Here is an 11,345-nt window from a genome sequence, read left to right as displayed (position 1 = left end):
GAAAATGTGTCATTTGACACTAACTATGTCCAGACTGCAAGCTTTTTATACATTGTATGTTTCCTTCCACTGATATAATTTCATAAAGCATTGTAGGACAAGCACAAAGTTCTTCTTGTTTTTAGAATCTGTCAATAAAGAAAAACTGATCAGATTATAAAATCATCCAATGAAGTTCTACGATTTGTTTTTGTCTGAATACTTTTCTCATTCTTTTACAAGTGTGTGCCAAATTTCTTTGGGAAAAAAGGGGGTTAAGAAAGCACTTATTGCTTTGCTTCTCCCAAACTGAAAGCCAACTAAGGACACCACAATATTAAGGCAATGGATTTGATGATGCGGGTCAGGTGGCTAATGACTAGCTGATGCACAAAATGGAATATCATAATGAAAGTAGAACTTCGTTATGAGACAAGAATGGGTTGGTTTATGCTAATCTCCTACCATAGTAGATCAGAAAAATTAAGACAAACAAATGGGTCGCATGTTTCTGCGCATAAGGAGCTTCTGTTTCTTTAAAAAATAAAAATAAAAACTAGAAATTAATTTCCTGAGATGAGGAATTGTATAAGAGGATATGTGAGAGGTCAAATTGTACATAAAAAAGATTGTGAAGTGTTTATTTTGGGGGTGCGTAATAGGAGTCCGCACAGAAGCATCAAGCAGGTAGTCATTTCCACCTTTCGGGGGTCATTTAACCCCCCGTGTCTGGGTGTGGGTGGTACTGGTATATTCTCCCACATGAAACATTTTTTACATAAGAGATTCAATGTTTTTTCTTTTTGTGGATAATAAAAGAGAGAAAGATGTGGTTTCTTCCAAGGGCAGTATAAGAAAATCAGCATGTTATACCAATGAGGGATTGGAAAATGGTATTAAACATATGTGGACCCACATGGTCAGAACAGGAGATGGTGTGTCAGTGTGGACCCTACTATTTTTTATATGAGAAGGGTAATAAGGAATATGTACTAATAAAGGGAGGCACATGATCCTTTTCTCAAGTAAAAAGTTAACTAAAAACGAAGTTAGATAAATCATCCTCTAAATTATTTGTTAACTTAGACGACCTAGCCTTTTTGGGGCCACCCTATCGTCTACTAACACAAAATATGCATCCTTAAGAGATGTATATAGTTACATCCATCATCAAAGAAAAAGACGAAATTGTTAATATAATTTTAAACAAGTCCGAAGGCCAACCGATGTTACCCTGATTCAACCACTTAATTAATTCACCGTTGTCATCCCAAATCTCTATTCTTTGATACCCTTTTGCCATCGCTTGCTGCAAACAATGCAAGATGCATCTAGCTTTTGGTGTCAACATGTTCCCTTCTCGTACAAGTTACAAGTTAAGACTCTTTTAAAAAATGGAATCAAATCAGAATCGGTCAAGCCCGATCCCAAGTCAAGCCACTTCAAAGTGGCCTCTTCGTAATTATTTCTCTAGGGTTCTGTTTGATCCTAGCTGATCCGGCATATTGGAGACTGATTCTAGACCGATTCCAGTCAATTGCAATCTAATTCGGATTGGACATATTAAAATCAAACTTTTCAAATTTAGATATGGGGACGAAGTGATCCAACATAAACAAGCAATATTATAAGCAAATTGAGAATTGGATCAATCGGATCGAAATCAACCAGGCTTAGATCAGCCCTAAAATTGTTAATTTCTTTTTGTTAACAATTTAATTGTTTGGTAATCTTGAGATACAAAAGAACTCGAATCAATTATTCTGCATATTCGGGTATGAGATAGTTTCCTTTCTTCATGGGATAAAAGAAATAGATTGATTTGATAATTTTTATCGAAGACTTTTTAATTATCGATCCCAGTCCAACAGCTAATGCTTGGAGAAACTCTGAAGTCTGAAAGCAGTTTGAAAGGGGAATCTAGCCGTTAATGAGCATTCTAAAACAGTTTGACATATAATCTGTTTTCATAAGCAAATTGAATTTGCACCTAGCTAGCATTGCCCAACTCATCAGAGACTGTAGAGACCAGTCCATGAGCAAGAGGAACTAGTAACCTTGCTGCTGCAAGAGGGCATTCAATATCTAATCACTTTTCAGCTGTTGAAAAAATTGCTCCAAGAATATCATATTCTTAATGAAGTAAGTTTCCATGATTGTAAGTTTCAGAAGAGCTGAACAAAACCGCACATTCCTTAGTTCAGAAGACTTGGTTGGTGACGTTTACGATAATTAGTCAAATTTCATTTCGTGGTTAACAAAATCGTGTGTCTTGCCAACTATGAATACATCACAATTGAAATGAATAAATTTTTTTGTCCTAAAAAATAGTTTTTTCCATGTCAAAAATTTTACTTGTACTTCTCAGCTTGGATTTCAACACTAAAATCGTAGTGTACTTGAAATTAAGGCTTATGTTTGGTATAATATCTTCGAATGCATCATCGACTTAGAATGCATAAGTACGTAACACAGTCTCGAAAAATCATCTCCCCAAAATAAATATCCTACCTACTCCAGTGTTCACCACAACTCACTGATATCACGTAGGAGATGGTTCTAGTACGTGAACCTGAGCCGCACTCCACATGCTCTACTCAAAGTTTAATAGGTGGTCAGAACCCAATGTAAGTCCTGTTTTCATTAGGTAGGCAGCCATTGCAACCTAGGGGAAGCCCCTCATAGGATGAATAGGAATGAAGAAATCTGATCCCTTTCTGCCTATGCTTAACCTTTGCATTTGTCAAAGTTGAGGATTAGAACACAACAAAAAGAACCCTTGAATGGACCACAAACTTTTGTATACCTAGGCCTGGCTGTACCAATATTGAACCACATCTCTATGGCATATTGTCTTTTTTTGGTAAAGACTATGGCATATTGTCAAGGCCTCAAAAGAAAAGAGTCCCCCACTCTCCTAATCTCACATCTGTAGCTTCAAAAAGATGCCGAGTAAGTAGGCAAGAACCCTCTTCTGACTCTTGGTTATGTGCAGAAGAGCCAAAGCATGCTTGCAGAGATTAGGAAAGAATTGGATATATAGAAGGTGCCTCAAGGGTAATGCCCACAAAGGTGCTGCCGTGGCGTGCATGGTGATGACGCAACTGACAAGCAAGTCGGGCGACATTGTAGCCAGAGGATAGAATAGAGTAGCTAGATAGCCAGTTCCTCTGCACTTAGTGGTTTGGAATTCCCTGCAGGTTTGTTCCATTAATAATGGAATATGATCCCTTTCCATCCCTATATAAGTAGTAACACCCCCAATGAAATTTTGGCAATCAAAGCTTAGCTTGAGACTCCTTAGAACACACATTCTTGTAGTGAAGCAGGAAGCCATGGCCTTGAATTTGAAACCTCTTCTAATTGTTTATTCCCTGCTGGTTTCTGGTCTATTGGCAATCCCACCAGCTGAAGCTCAACTTGGGGGACTTCGGAACCTCCTTGGATTTACCCGCATTCAAGGGACTGTGTATTGCACTGCCAATGGCAATATTGGTGTCAATGGTGCAGCAACCACAGTATTCTCAATTAAGTATTCAAGTCTAATCAGTTCATGAACCATGACCAGAAATCCTAACCTTAACAGCTTGTGGTTTTGGATATTTGCTGCAGATGCTCCGGTTCAATTGCAATGTAGAGGTAGAAATGTGGTGTCCAGTACAACTACCAATTCTTCAGGATCATTCTCAATGAAGTTGGGTGCAACAGAATCCCTTCTATTGTCTCTCCTCAGCAATTGCAATATAGTTGTCAATGCCGCACCCGTCACTTGCAACGCCACCCTGCCGGCCGGTGGAATTCTCCAATCAGGCTTAAATCTTGTAAGTGGAGTCCTTGGTGGCCTCGGCATTTCCGATCTCATCCCTGCTGGTTTCAGTTTCCTTCCCATCACTTAGCCAATTCAAAGTAGTACCCTCAGTGGGTATTTACTCTGTTACTGCTACCAACTACTATCACCCCATGAATAAGCCAAGCATCAGCGGCATTTCAGCTATAAGCTCTTCGTTTTACTGTTCCAAAGTGTACAATATAAATCAGGGTTTAGCCTTCTATCTCCATCTCCCTGAAGTGTGTGCCTTGATTCAACACTGTATCAATCTAGTACTATCATAACTTAATAAGAACTATATTTTCTATCTGTCCCTGATGGCCCTGGTAATATATATACATATAATGGGCATGATATGATATCATGAACTCCAAAGCAATATTAAATTTTAGTTAACTTCCAATGAAATAACTCTGATAGGAATTTAAGGAATGGAATTTTCTGTTTTATTTTTCAAATCATTGTCAAGCTTTGATTTTTTATGCGCGTTCTTTATTGATGCTGATCTAGACGAAAAACATCAAAGTACACCCCCCCCCCCCCCCCCCCCCCCCCAAAAAAAATAAAAAAAAATCATACATACCACAGCAAACCATGCTCCTAAGAAACATCCTTTTGGATTAATGAATCAAGTCTTCGAAGGCTACAAAAAGTTGCATTTCAAACCAAAAGAGGTGGGGACGGGGGAGTTCGGTTCCTCTGTACATACCAACAGGTGATCGTACATGTGAGAGCCAACCACCTGTCCTATTCTTGCCATTTACAAGGGGAGGAGGAGTTTTTATGGAAACAAAATTAAAATGTGACTGGGTCTCACCTGTACGTTTACATGTTGGTTCGTGCAGATGATCTATGTCCAGGGCCGCGGGGGGGGGGGGGGGGAGAAATGATTATGTCACTAATAGATTTCAATCGACTAATTGGGACCTAAGGCTTCCGCTGAAAGTTCAATTTAAAATATTGGTAGAAGGGTGCAAACCTGATGGGCATATGAGATCAAGATCATTCTTCTCCAAAAATTCATCAACCCTATTAGCTCCAAACGTACATGACACGCCTTGATCACTCTCAACCTAGCCCTCAATATGGGGACCAGGATCAAACTAAAGCAAATCACAAAGGAGACTATTATCTGGAATCTCAGTAGTAGGCCTTGTAATGTTCAGATAGACTTTATTCCAGAATGTCGCCCATGTATGAAGTGTGATGTTGGAGACTTGGAGATTTCTTCAAATCAATTCGTGATATGACACAAGTAGTCTACCACATTTTAAAAAGATTCTAGCACCTTAAATAGGTAAAACAAATTTGTGTGTTTTCGTGGAAGCCAAAAATTCATTTATAAGGCCTTTAATGTCTACCTTTCTTATACTACACAGACATATGATATGGAAATTCCGATTTCTGTATTGAGGACATGGTCTAGATTAGTCACATGGTAAATTTAAAAGCTTAATTATTGAATACCCTCGATTGTATTTGTATTCATACCCATGTATGTCTCTACATGTTTATTGTACTTTGATTGATTGTCTGAAACTTGACATATGGACTGGGGACCTTGGAGCTTTTCTTTCCTACAAAATTTAGGCATCATTTGCTACAATGTAGATATTTGGGGCAATCCATGTAGGAAACATTCTCCTCGACTGGAAATCATCAATTAGGTATAGCAATTTTACATTATTTAAACTGGCATTCTATTGAGTAGAAAATGGATGGGTTATATGAAGGCTTGAATGAATTGGTCTCAAGCATTATACAAGCATAGATTCCACAGGCTGATCCTTCGAAATAGACTATTAGGAGTAACCCAATATCCTCTTCTAACCAAAGAACAAAGAACTTTGATAGTTGATTCAATCAGTCTCTCCCCTAGGTGTGCCTAAAGCTATTATCGCAGGCCACTTTGTTCAGTCCTTGCGACTCATCGATTCTTGAAGCTGCCCAAGAGAAACAATATGACAACTTGAGACCAGTCCTGTATTGGCAGACATTAGATGTTGTTGATCAATTTACATTCTCAATATCCCATATTCTATTAACCAAGCAGCTACTCATGAAGTTGCCAAATGGACTGTAATTGTTTTTGGGTCAAACATTTTCCTCTTCCCTCCCACAGAGGTGGAATTTGCTGTAAGGATTGGCTATTTCAGCCTCTAGCTCTCAAAAAATTACTCTTTGCACACAAAAATACTAACAAATTCAGTAACACATCCACTATAATATGCAGAAATTTAGTATGAAGTGGATTTTTAACTATAACCATCCCTTCATTACTTGAATTTTCAGAACCTTATACAATACATATCATGGACTTGTCGATTTCTGAGCATATTTTAGTCAACCACTTTGAAGACTAGTATAAGCTGCAGACAACTACAATGACACATCCTTTGATTTAGGAAAGGCCTTCTGAAATAAACTATGATGCCCCTCTCAGTTCCTGTACAGAGGCTATTGTGCCCTGTTAATTTACAGATGGTGTACTACAATACTGCTCTTATGCAGGCTTGAATCATTGACATGCTTTAATTTCATGAGTTTTTTATTGATGCTGATACAGACGAAAAGCATCAAAGGAACAAAAAAAAAAAAAAAAAAAATCAAACTACAACAAAACCAAGGTCCCAAGAAACATCCCTTTGGATTAATGAATCAAATCTTCAAAGGCCACCAAATGTCACATGTCAAACCTTTCGACTTTTTGGGAGCTGCTCAGCGAAAATCAGGAGAACCCGTTGATAGGAGAACCTGTCATCACATGCAAATCAATACAAAAGAAAATAAAGCCCTTTTAATGTCAAAATTTGCAGATTAGAAAATAGTTGATCAATCACGTACGAAAGATGATACCAAAATGTATACCTTCTTAAGAGTCAATCCTGATGTATTAGAACTGCATGATGCTAGATTGCTTTCAATTGGTTTGTTTTCAACTGGCTTGTTTTCAGCTGGTTTGTTTTCAACTGGCTTATTTTCAACTGGTTTGTTTTCAACTGGTTTCAAGATTTCAAAAGAACACATTAAAGCTTCATCCACACTCAATAAAGCACCTGCATTATCGAATTCCCCACCATAGTTTGGAGCTGAAAATATTGTGACTAATCTTTGCCTCGCAAAGAACTCAAACCCATCCTCCACCACCTGCAGGATAATTTTAAAATTTAATATGAACCAGTTGAACAAGGGGGAGTCAGCCATAGTTAACATTATAATAATGACCATAGCCCAATACATATTAGTGTCATATATATTCAACATTGAAGGATGGACAATGAAACTTAGTATTCAATTTATAATACTTAGAAGATCTATGACAAAACCAAGCATCATTACATGATAATACCATCAAGTCCAATATATTCCTCTGAACAACCAAAGAGAATATAAAAGAAGGTCGATGTGTAAGATTGTTTTATTCAGGAGATTGCTCAACTAGTCTTGCAGGAAAAAGAAAAAGAGGTAAGGGAGAGGAGAAATGATTATGCCACTGACAAAATTCAACCAACTCATTGTGACCTGAGGCTTCCGTTGACAATTCAATTTAAAAGACGGGTAGAAGGGTGCAAACCTGATGGCCTCGGCATATGAGATCAAGATCATTCTTCTCCAAAAACTCTTCAACCTTGTCAGCTCCAAACGTACATGACACACCTCGATCACTGTCTGCCCAACCCTCAATATTGGGATCAGGATCAGACCAAAGCAAATCACAAAGGAGACCATTATCTGGAATCTCAGTAGGCCTTGTAATGTTATTTATTTGATTCACATTATCCAACTCAGGTGAGATACCTCCATGCATGCAAAGTATCTTTTCATCAATGAGTGCAGCCGAAGGCAAACAATTAAAGCAATCAGTGAAAATCTTCCATAGTCGGACGTTAAACCTCCTTTTACATTCATCATAAAAGCCATAGATTCTGTTAATTTTTGCATCTTCATGGTTCCCCCTGAGAAGAAAGATATTGTTAGGATACCTCACTTTGTAGGCTAGAAGCAAACATATAGTCTCTAAGCTTTGCTTTCCACGATCCACATAATCCCCAAGAAAAAGATAGTTTGCAGTAGGGGGGAAGCCACCATTTTCAAAGAGTCTCAAAAGGTCTTGGTACTGTCCATGTATGTCACCTGTAAAAAGTGTAAAATCTTAGAGAGAGCATGAACACTTAAAAAGAAACAAAGTGTCATCTTAGTGTATATCTAGCATTGTACAAGCATAAACTATTGCGTTTGTTGTTAAGCATACCCTCAATATCTCCGTGTTTGCATCTACCATAAACATGCTTGAAATATTCCCTTTTTTTTTAGGTACACACTTGGGTGGTTCTTGTACATTCATGGTTGATGTTACCAAACATGTTGAGTAATTTAGGATAGACAAATTGTTCTTGGATTCATTTGTTTCTTATCTTTATCATGAGCATCGGCATCCCAAAGGAATATAAAAAGTTTATCAAACCATCCAATGAATAAAGCATGACAACAAATACACATGATGCCTTGCTTAACAGTTCTGAGTAGAATGCTTGATTGTGTTCTTACCTTTGGAAACTGTTTCTATGTAGTGAATCACATAAATTACATCACAAACTTTCGAACCACGAAAGTTAAAATGATAGTTGCAAGAGGAAGGGAATTGAAAATGCATGCCCCATCCCTCTATGATCTCCTATTCATATATGTTGTTCTTTTAAACCTTGTAGAATCTTCTCACATTATGTGAGGCAGGATGCAAATCTTCAGGTTTTTATTAGGAGAAAAGTCACTAGTTTGTTCTTCACAAACATCAGCATTGTCTCATAGATCTTTTTGTATATCAATCCCACAAAGAAAAAAAGAGGGCAGAATTGAGAGACAAAGAAGGAACAGAGATCGGGGGAGGGGAGAAGAAAAAGAGAGAGAGAGAGAGAGAGAGAGAGAGAAACAAACCGCAGATTTTGATGGGAGCATGGAGATGAAGGAGATTGGGCTGGTAGAGGAAGAGATGTCTGGCATGGAGGCAGAGCTGCCGGATCTCAATCTCGGATAATTGAACCTGTCTTCCTCCTTTTCCTTCGAGAAGTCTCCGAATAATGTCGTCCAAAACCGTCGCATCCATTACACCCTCAATCGTCGTCATCGTCACCAATCTAAAGCTGCCAAACCAAACCACCAAATTTCTTCTTCTTCTCTGTATTTCTTCAGAGAGGGCCTCAATTGTCAATGAGAAAAGATGGAATTATTTTCAGAGAAAGAACATAGTTATTTGTTAAAGGTTATATTCGATTGCGGCAGCCTCTGAAAACGAGCTGTTCGACCCTTCTTTCCGTTCTTTTCCATGACCCCAAATTCTATTTCAATAATCTTCACAATAACTATTCTTCCGCCGGCAGCGGTAGTCTTCGTCGTCGTCTCTCTCTCAATCTGTTTTATCTTATCATCGTTCAATTAAACGGTGGACATTGCCTTTGCCTCTGCCTGGCAAACCGCAAACACGCCTGAAACCTTTAGTTCTGATTTCTCTCTCTCTCTCGCACACACAAATTATTGGCACCGAGTCACCGGCCGAGTCACCACTCAATTATGCCCTGCACATTTCTAGTTCTTCAGGGGAGGAGAGGCGAGAGAAGAGAAAAACAGAAACAGAAACAGAAACAGAGAGAGAGAGGAGAAGGAGGAGGGAGAGCCCAGGAGCCCAGGTCAAGGGTCTCAGGGACAAATGTGCAACGATGCGATCTGCCAATGGGAACAACACACGTGGTCGGCAGCTCTACGAAGGGAAGATTGGACAAAGAATCAGAAGACCCAGCCAGCCAGCCTGTCATTGGAATTCGGACAGCTTGGCCAGGCGGCCCAGTCCTCTGCTAGCTTGGACTTTTCCTTTGCCAATTTGAGCTTGGGCTTGGGCTTGAGCTTGGGCTTAGGCTTGGGCTGATGTCCTAAGTCCAACTCATACCCCTGAGCAAGCCCAGTCTAGGTAACTTGGGCGAGGTCCATACAATGCTCATTTCTGTCCAAAAAAAGTAAGGGAGAATGTTCTCTGTGCCGAGGGCACAGACTGCTCCCAGACACATGGGGGATGGGTGCAATGACCACCCTGTCCCCCTGAGTGACAGGCCCATGTGTCTGGGTGCAGCCTGCGCTGCGGCACAGAGAACGTTGACACATAAATAAAATGCAATTTTTTACATGTTATATGTAGTTTATCAGATTACGTTTATGATCACAAATTGTAATTTCAGTCCTGCCAATTTGTATCATTTTGGGACAGATTGGGCTTGGGCTTGGACTTGGACTTGTTTGGCACTCTATGCAACCCTAAGGGTCACTATTGTCCTTAAGAGTAGGGATGTATACGGATTGAATTCGAATTAAATATAATAATACTAACTGTATCAACAGTCAGATAGTTTTTGGAAATCGATTTTTCGAATATGGATACCTTTAATTGGTAATAACATGAATCGAATATGAATTTTTGACTATCCATGTACAATGTCCACCCCTCTCCCAAGACGGCTCGATTCATGTTGGTGGGAAGTCGCTTAGACTGTGGTGCGCCCATGACTGCGGTGGCCTTCTTCTTTGCTGCGTGGTAACACAAAGATAGTTCTCCTTCCATGATCGTTACAAACTGATGATATCTGGATATTCGGTGTCAGGGTTTGAGGAGATGGCAATGGAGGAGAGATAGAGAGAGATGAGATTGGGAAAGTGATGTATGCAATCTCCAGCACCTTTGGACTTTGGAGTAGGTACTCTGAAAAAACGAATTCTAAATTCTGGAAAGGAGGGAGCGCGCCATTTTTTTGGCAATTTCAAAATGAGTTTGTATGCATGGTTTTAATAATCAAGAATCGGATCAGTGAATTGACTGACATCAATCCCGATTTCCATTGTTCCTAATCGTTGCTTTCCGAATCAGCCGATTCCTAGTCATTTTCTTTATGATTTATCTTAAATCGGATTGATTCATGGGCTGATTCTCGATTCTTAAACCGATTCAATTTTTACCACAAAATAGTTTGTTGACGTGTTAAGGGAACTGATCCAAATGTCCAACCTGAGTGCATCGATATGCCAACGTGATTATATATACACACCAATTGCATTTTTTTAGGAAAAATAATTTGAATAATTAATTTAAGGGAGAATTGACCAAATGTCTTGACCCGATTAGATTATACGATGCCTAAACCATTATCTTTGTTAAAAAAAACAGGGCATACTCAGTGCACAAAGCTCCCACCACTATAGGGTCTTGGGAAGATCGTAATGTATGCAGCCTTATCCCAACTTTCACAAAAAGGTGGTGGTTGACCACCGCCTTCTACGGTGGCATACGTTAGCGATCCAAACAGGAGGAACAAGTAAATGTAGGTGAGTCCATTTTGGGTTATTGGATTGCGAACAAATAGGTTAAGGATCGAGCGGTGATTGTACTTCTGCTTCAATTCGATCGTCATGAAGGATAACAGGAACTGCTACTCATGCCTTACAGGCTTCCTGGGTTTCTTTTGTTGACGGCTTGCAATTTTTATTAATTTTTTTT

General features: G+C 39.2%; 2 protein-coding genes across 3 annotated transcripts; one reads left to right on the top strand and one right to left on the bottom strand.

The window, feature by feature from the left end:
* The first annotated feature begins 3,311 nt into the window (after positions 1-3,311).
* LOC122657564 (phylloplanin-like) lies at positions 3,312-4,039 on the top strand. Its single transcript, XM_043852304.1, has 2 exons — positions 3,312-3,519; positions 3,592-4,039. The coding sequence occupies exons 1-2, from the start codon at positions 3,315-3,317 to the stop codon at positions 3,873-3,875; spliced, it is 489 nt and encodes a 162-aa protein (XP_043708239.1). The 5' UTR covers positions 3,312-3,314; the 3' UTR covers positions 3,876-4,039.
* Positions 4,040-6,024: 1,985 nt separating this feature from the next.
* Positions 6,025-8,973, bottom strand: LOC122657563 (serine/threonine-protein phosphatase PP1-like). 2 transcript variants are annotated; one of them, XM_043852303.1, is made up of 5 exons: positions 8,744-8,973; positions 7,383-7,942; positions 6,753-6,955; positions 6,677-6,707; positions 6,025-6,562 (listed from the first exon to the last, which is right to left on the bottom strand). In XM_043852303.1, exons 1-5 carry the CDS (start codon positions 8,931-8,933, stop codon positions 6,527-6,529), a joined length of 1,020 nt encoding a protein of 339 aa, XP_043708238.1. In that variant the 5' UTR covers positions 8,934-8,973; the 3' UTR covers positions 6,025-6,526. The 2 variants fall into 2 exon arrangements, with proteins under 2 accessions (XP_043708238.1, XP_043708237.1); XM_043852302.1 differs by having other exon boundaries at positions 6,677-6,955.
* Between the last annotated feature and the right edge of the window lie 2,372 nt (positions 8,974-11,345).

The sequence above is a fragment of the Telopea speciosissima genome, chromosome 4, assembly GCF_018873765.1.
Source record: "Telopea speciosissima isolate NSW1024214 ecotype Mountain lineage chromosome 4, Tspe_v1, whole genome shotgun sequence".
NCBI classification, from domain to species: Eukaryota; Viridiplantae; Streptophyta; class Magnoliopsida; order Proteales; family Proteaceae; genus Telopea; species Telopea speciosissima.
The sequence above is the reverse complement of the archived record's forward strand: the minus strand, read 5'-3'. Positions and strand labels throughout refer to the sequence as shown.

Bases quoted from the DNA above. Each gene is read 5' to 3' on its own strand.
- LOC122657563 (XM_043852302.1), bottom strand. From the start codon at position 8,933: ATGACGACGATTGAGGGTGTAATGGATGCGACGGTTTTGGACGACATT. The intron at 6,956-7,382 runs GTTTGCACCCTT...ATTATCCTGCAG, and splicing joins TCATATGCCGAGGCCATCAG to GTGGTGGAGGATGGGTTTGA. The intron at 6,563-6,676 runs GTATACATTTTG...ATGTGATGACAG, and splicing joins CAGGATTGACTCTTAAGAAG to GTTCTCCTATCAACGGGTTC.
- LOC122657564 (XM_043852304.1), top strand. From the start codon at position 3,315: ATGGCCTTGAATTTGAAACCTCTTCTAATTGTTTATTCCCTGCTGGTT. The intron at 3,520-3,591 runs GTCTAATCAGTT...TATTTGCTGCAG, and splicing joins ATTCTCAATTAAGTATTCAA to ATGCTCCGGTTCAATTGCAA.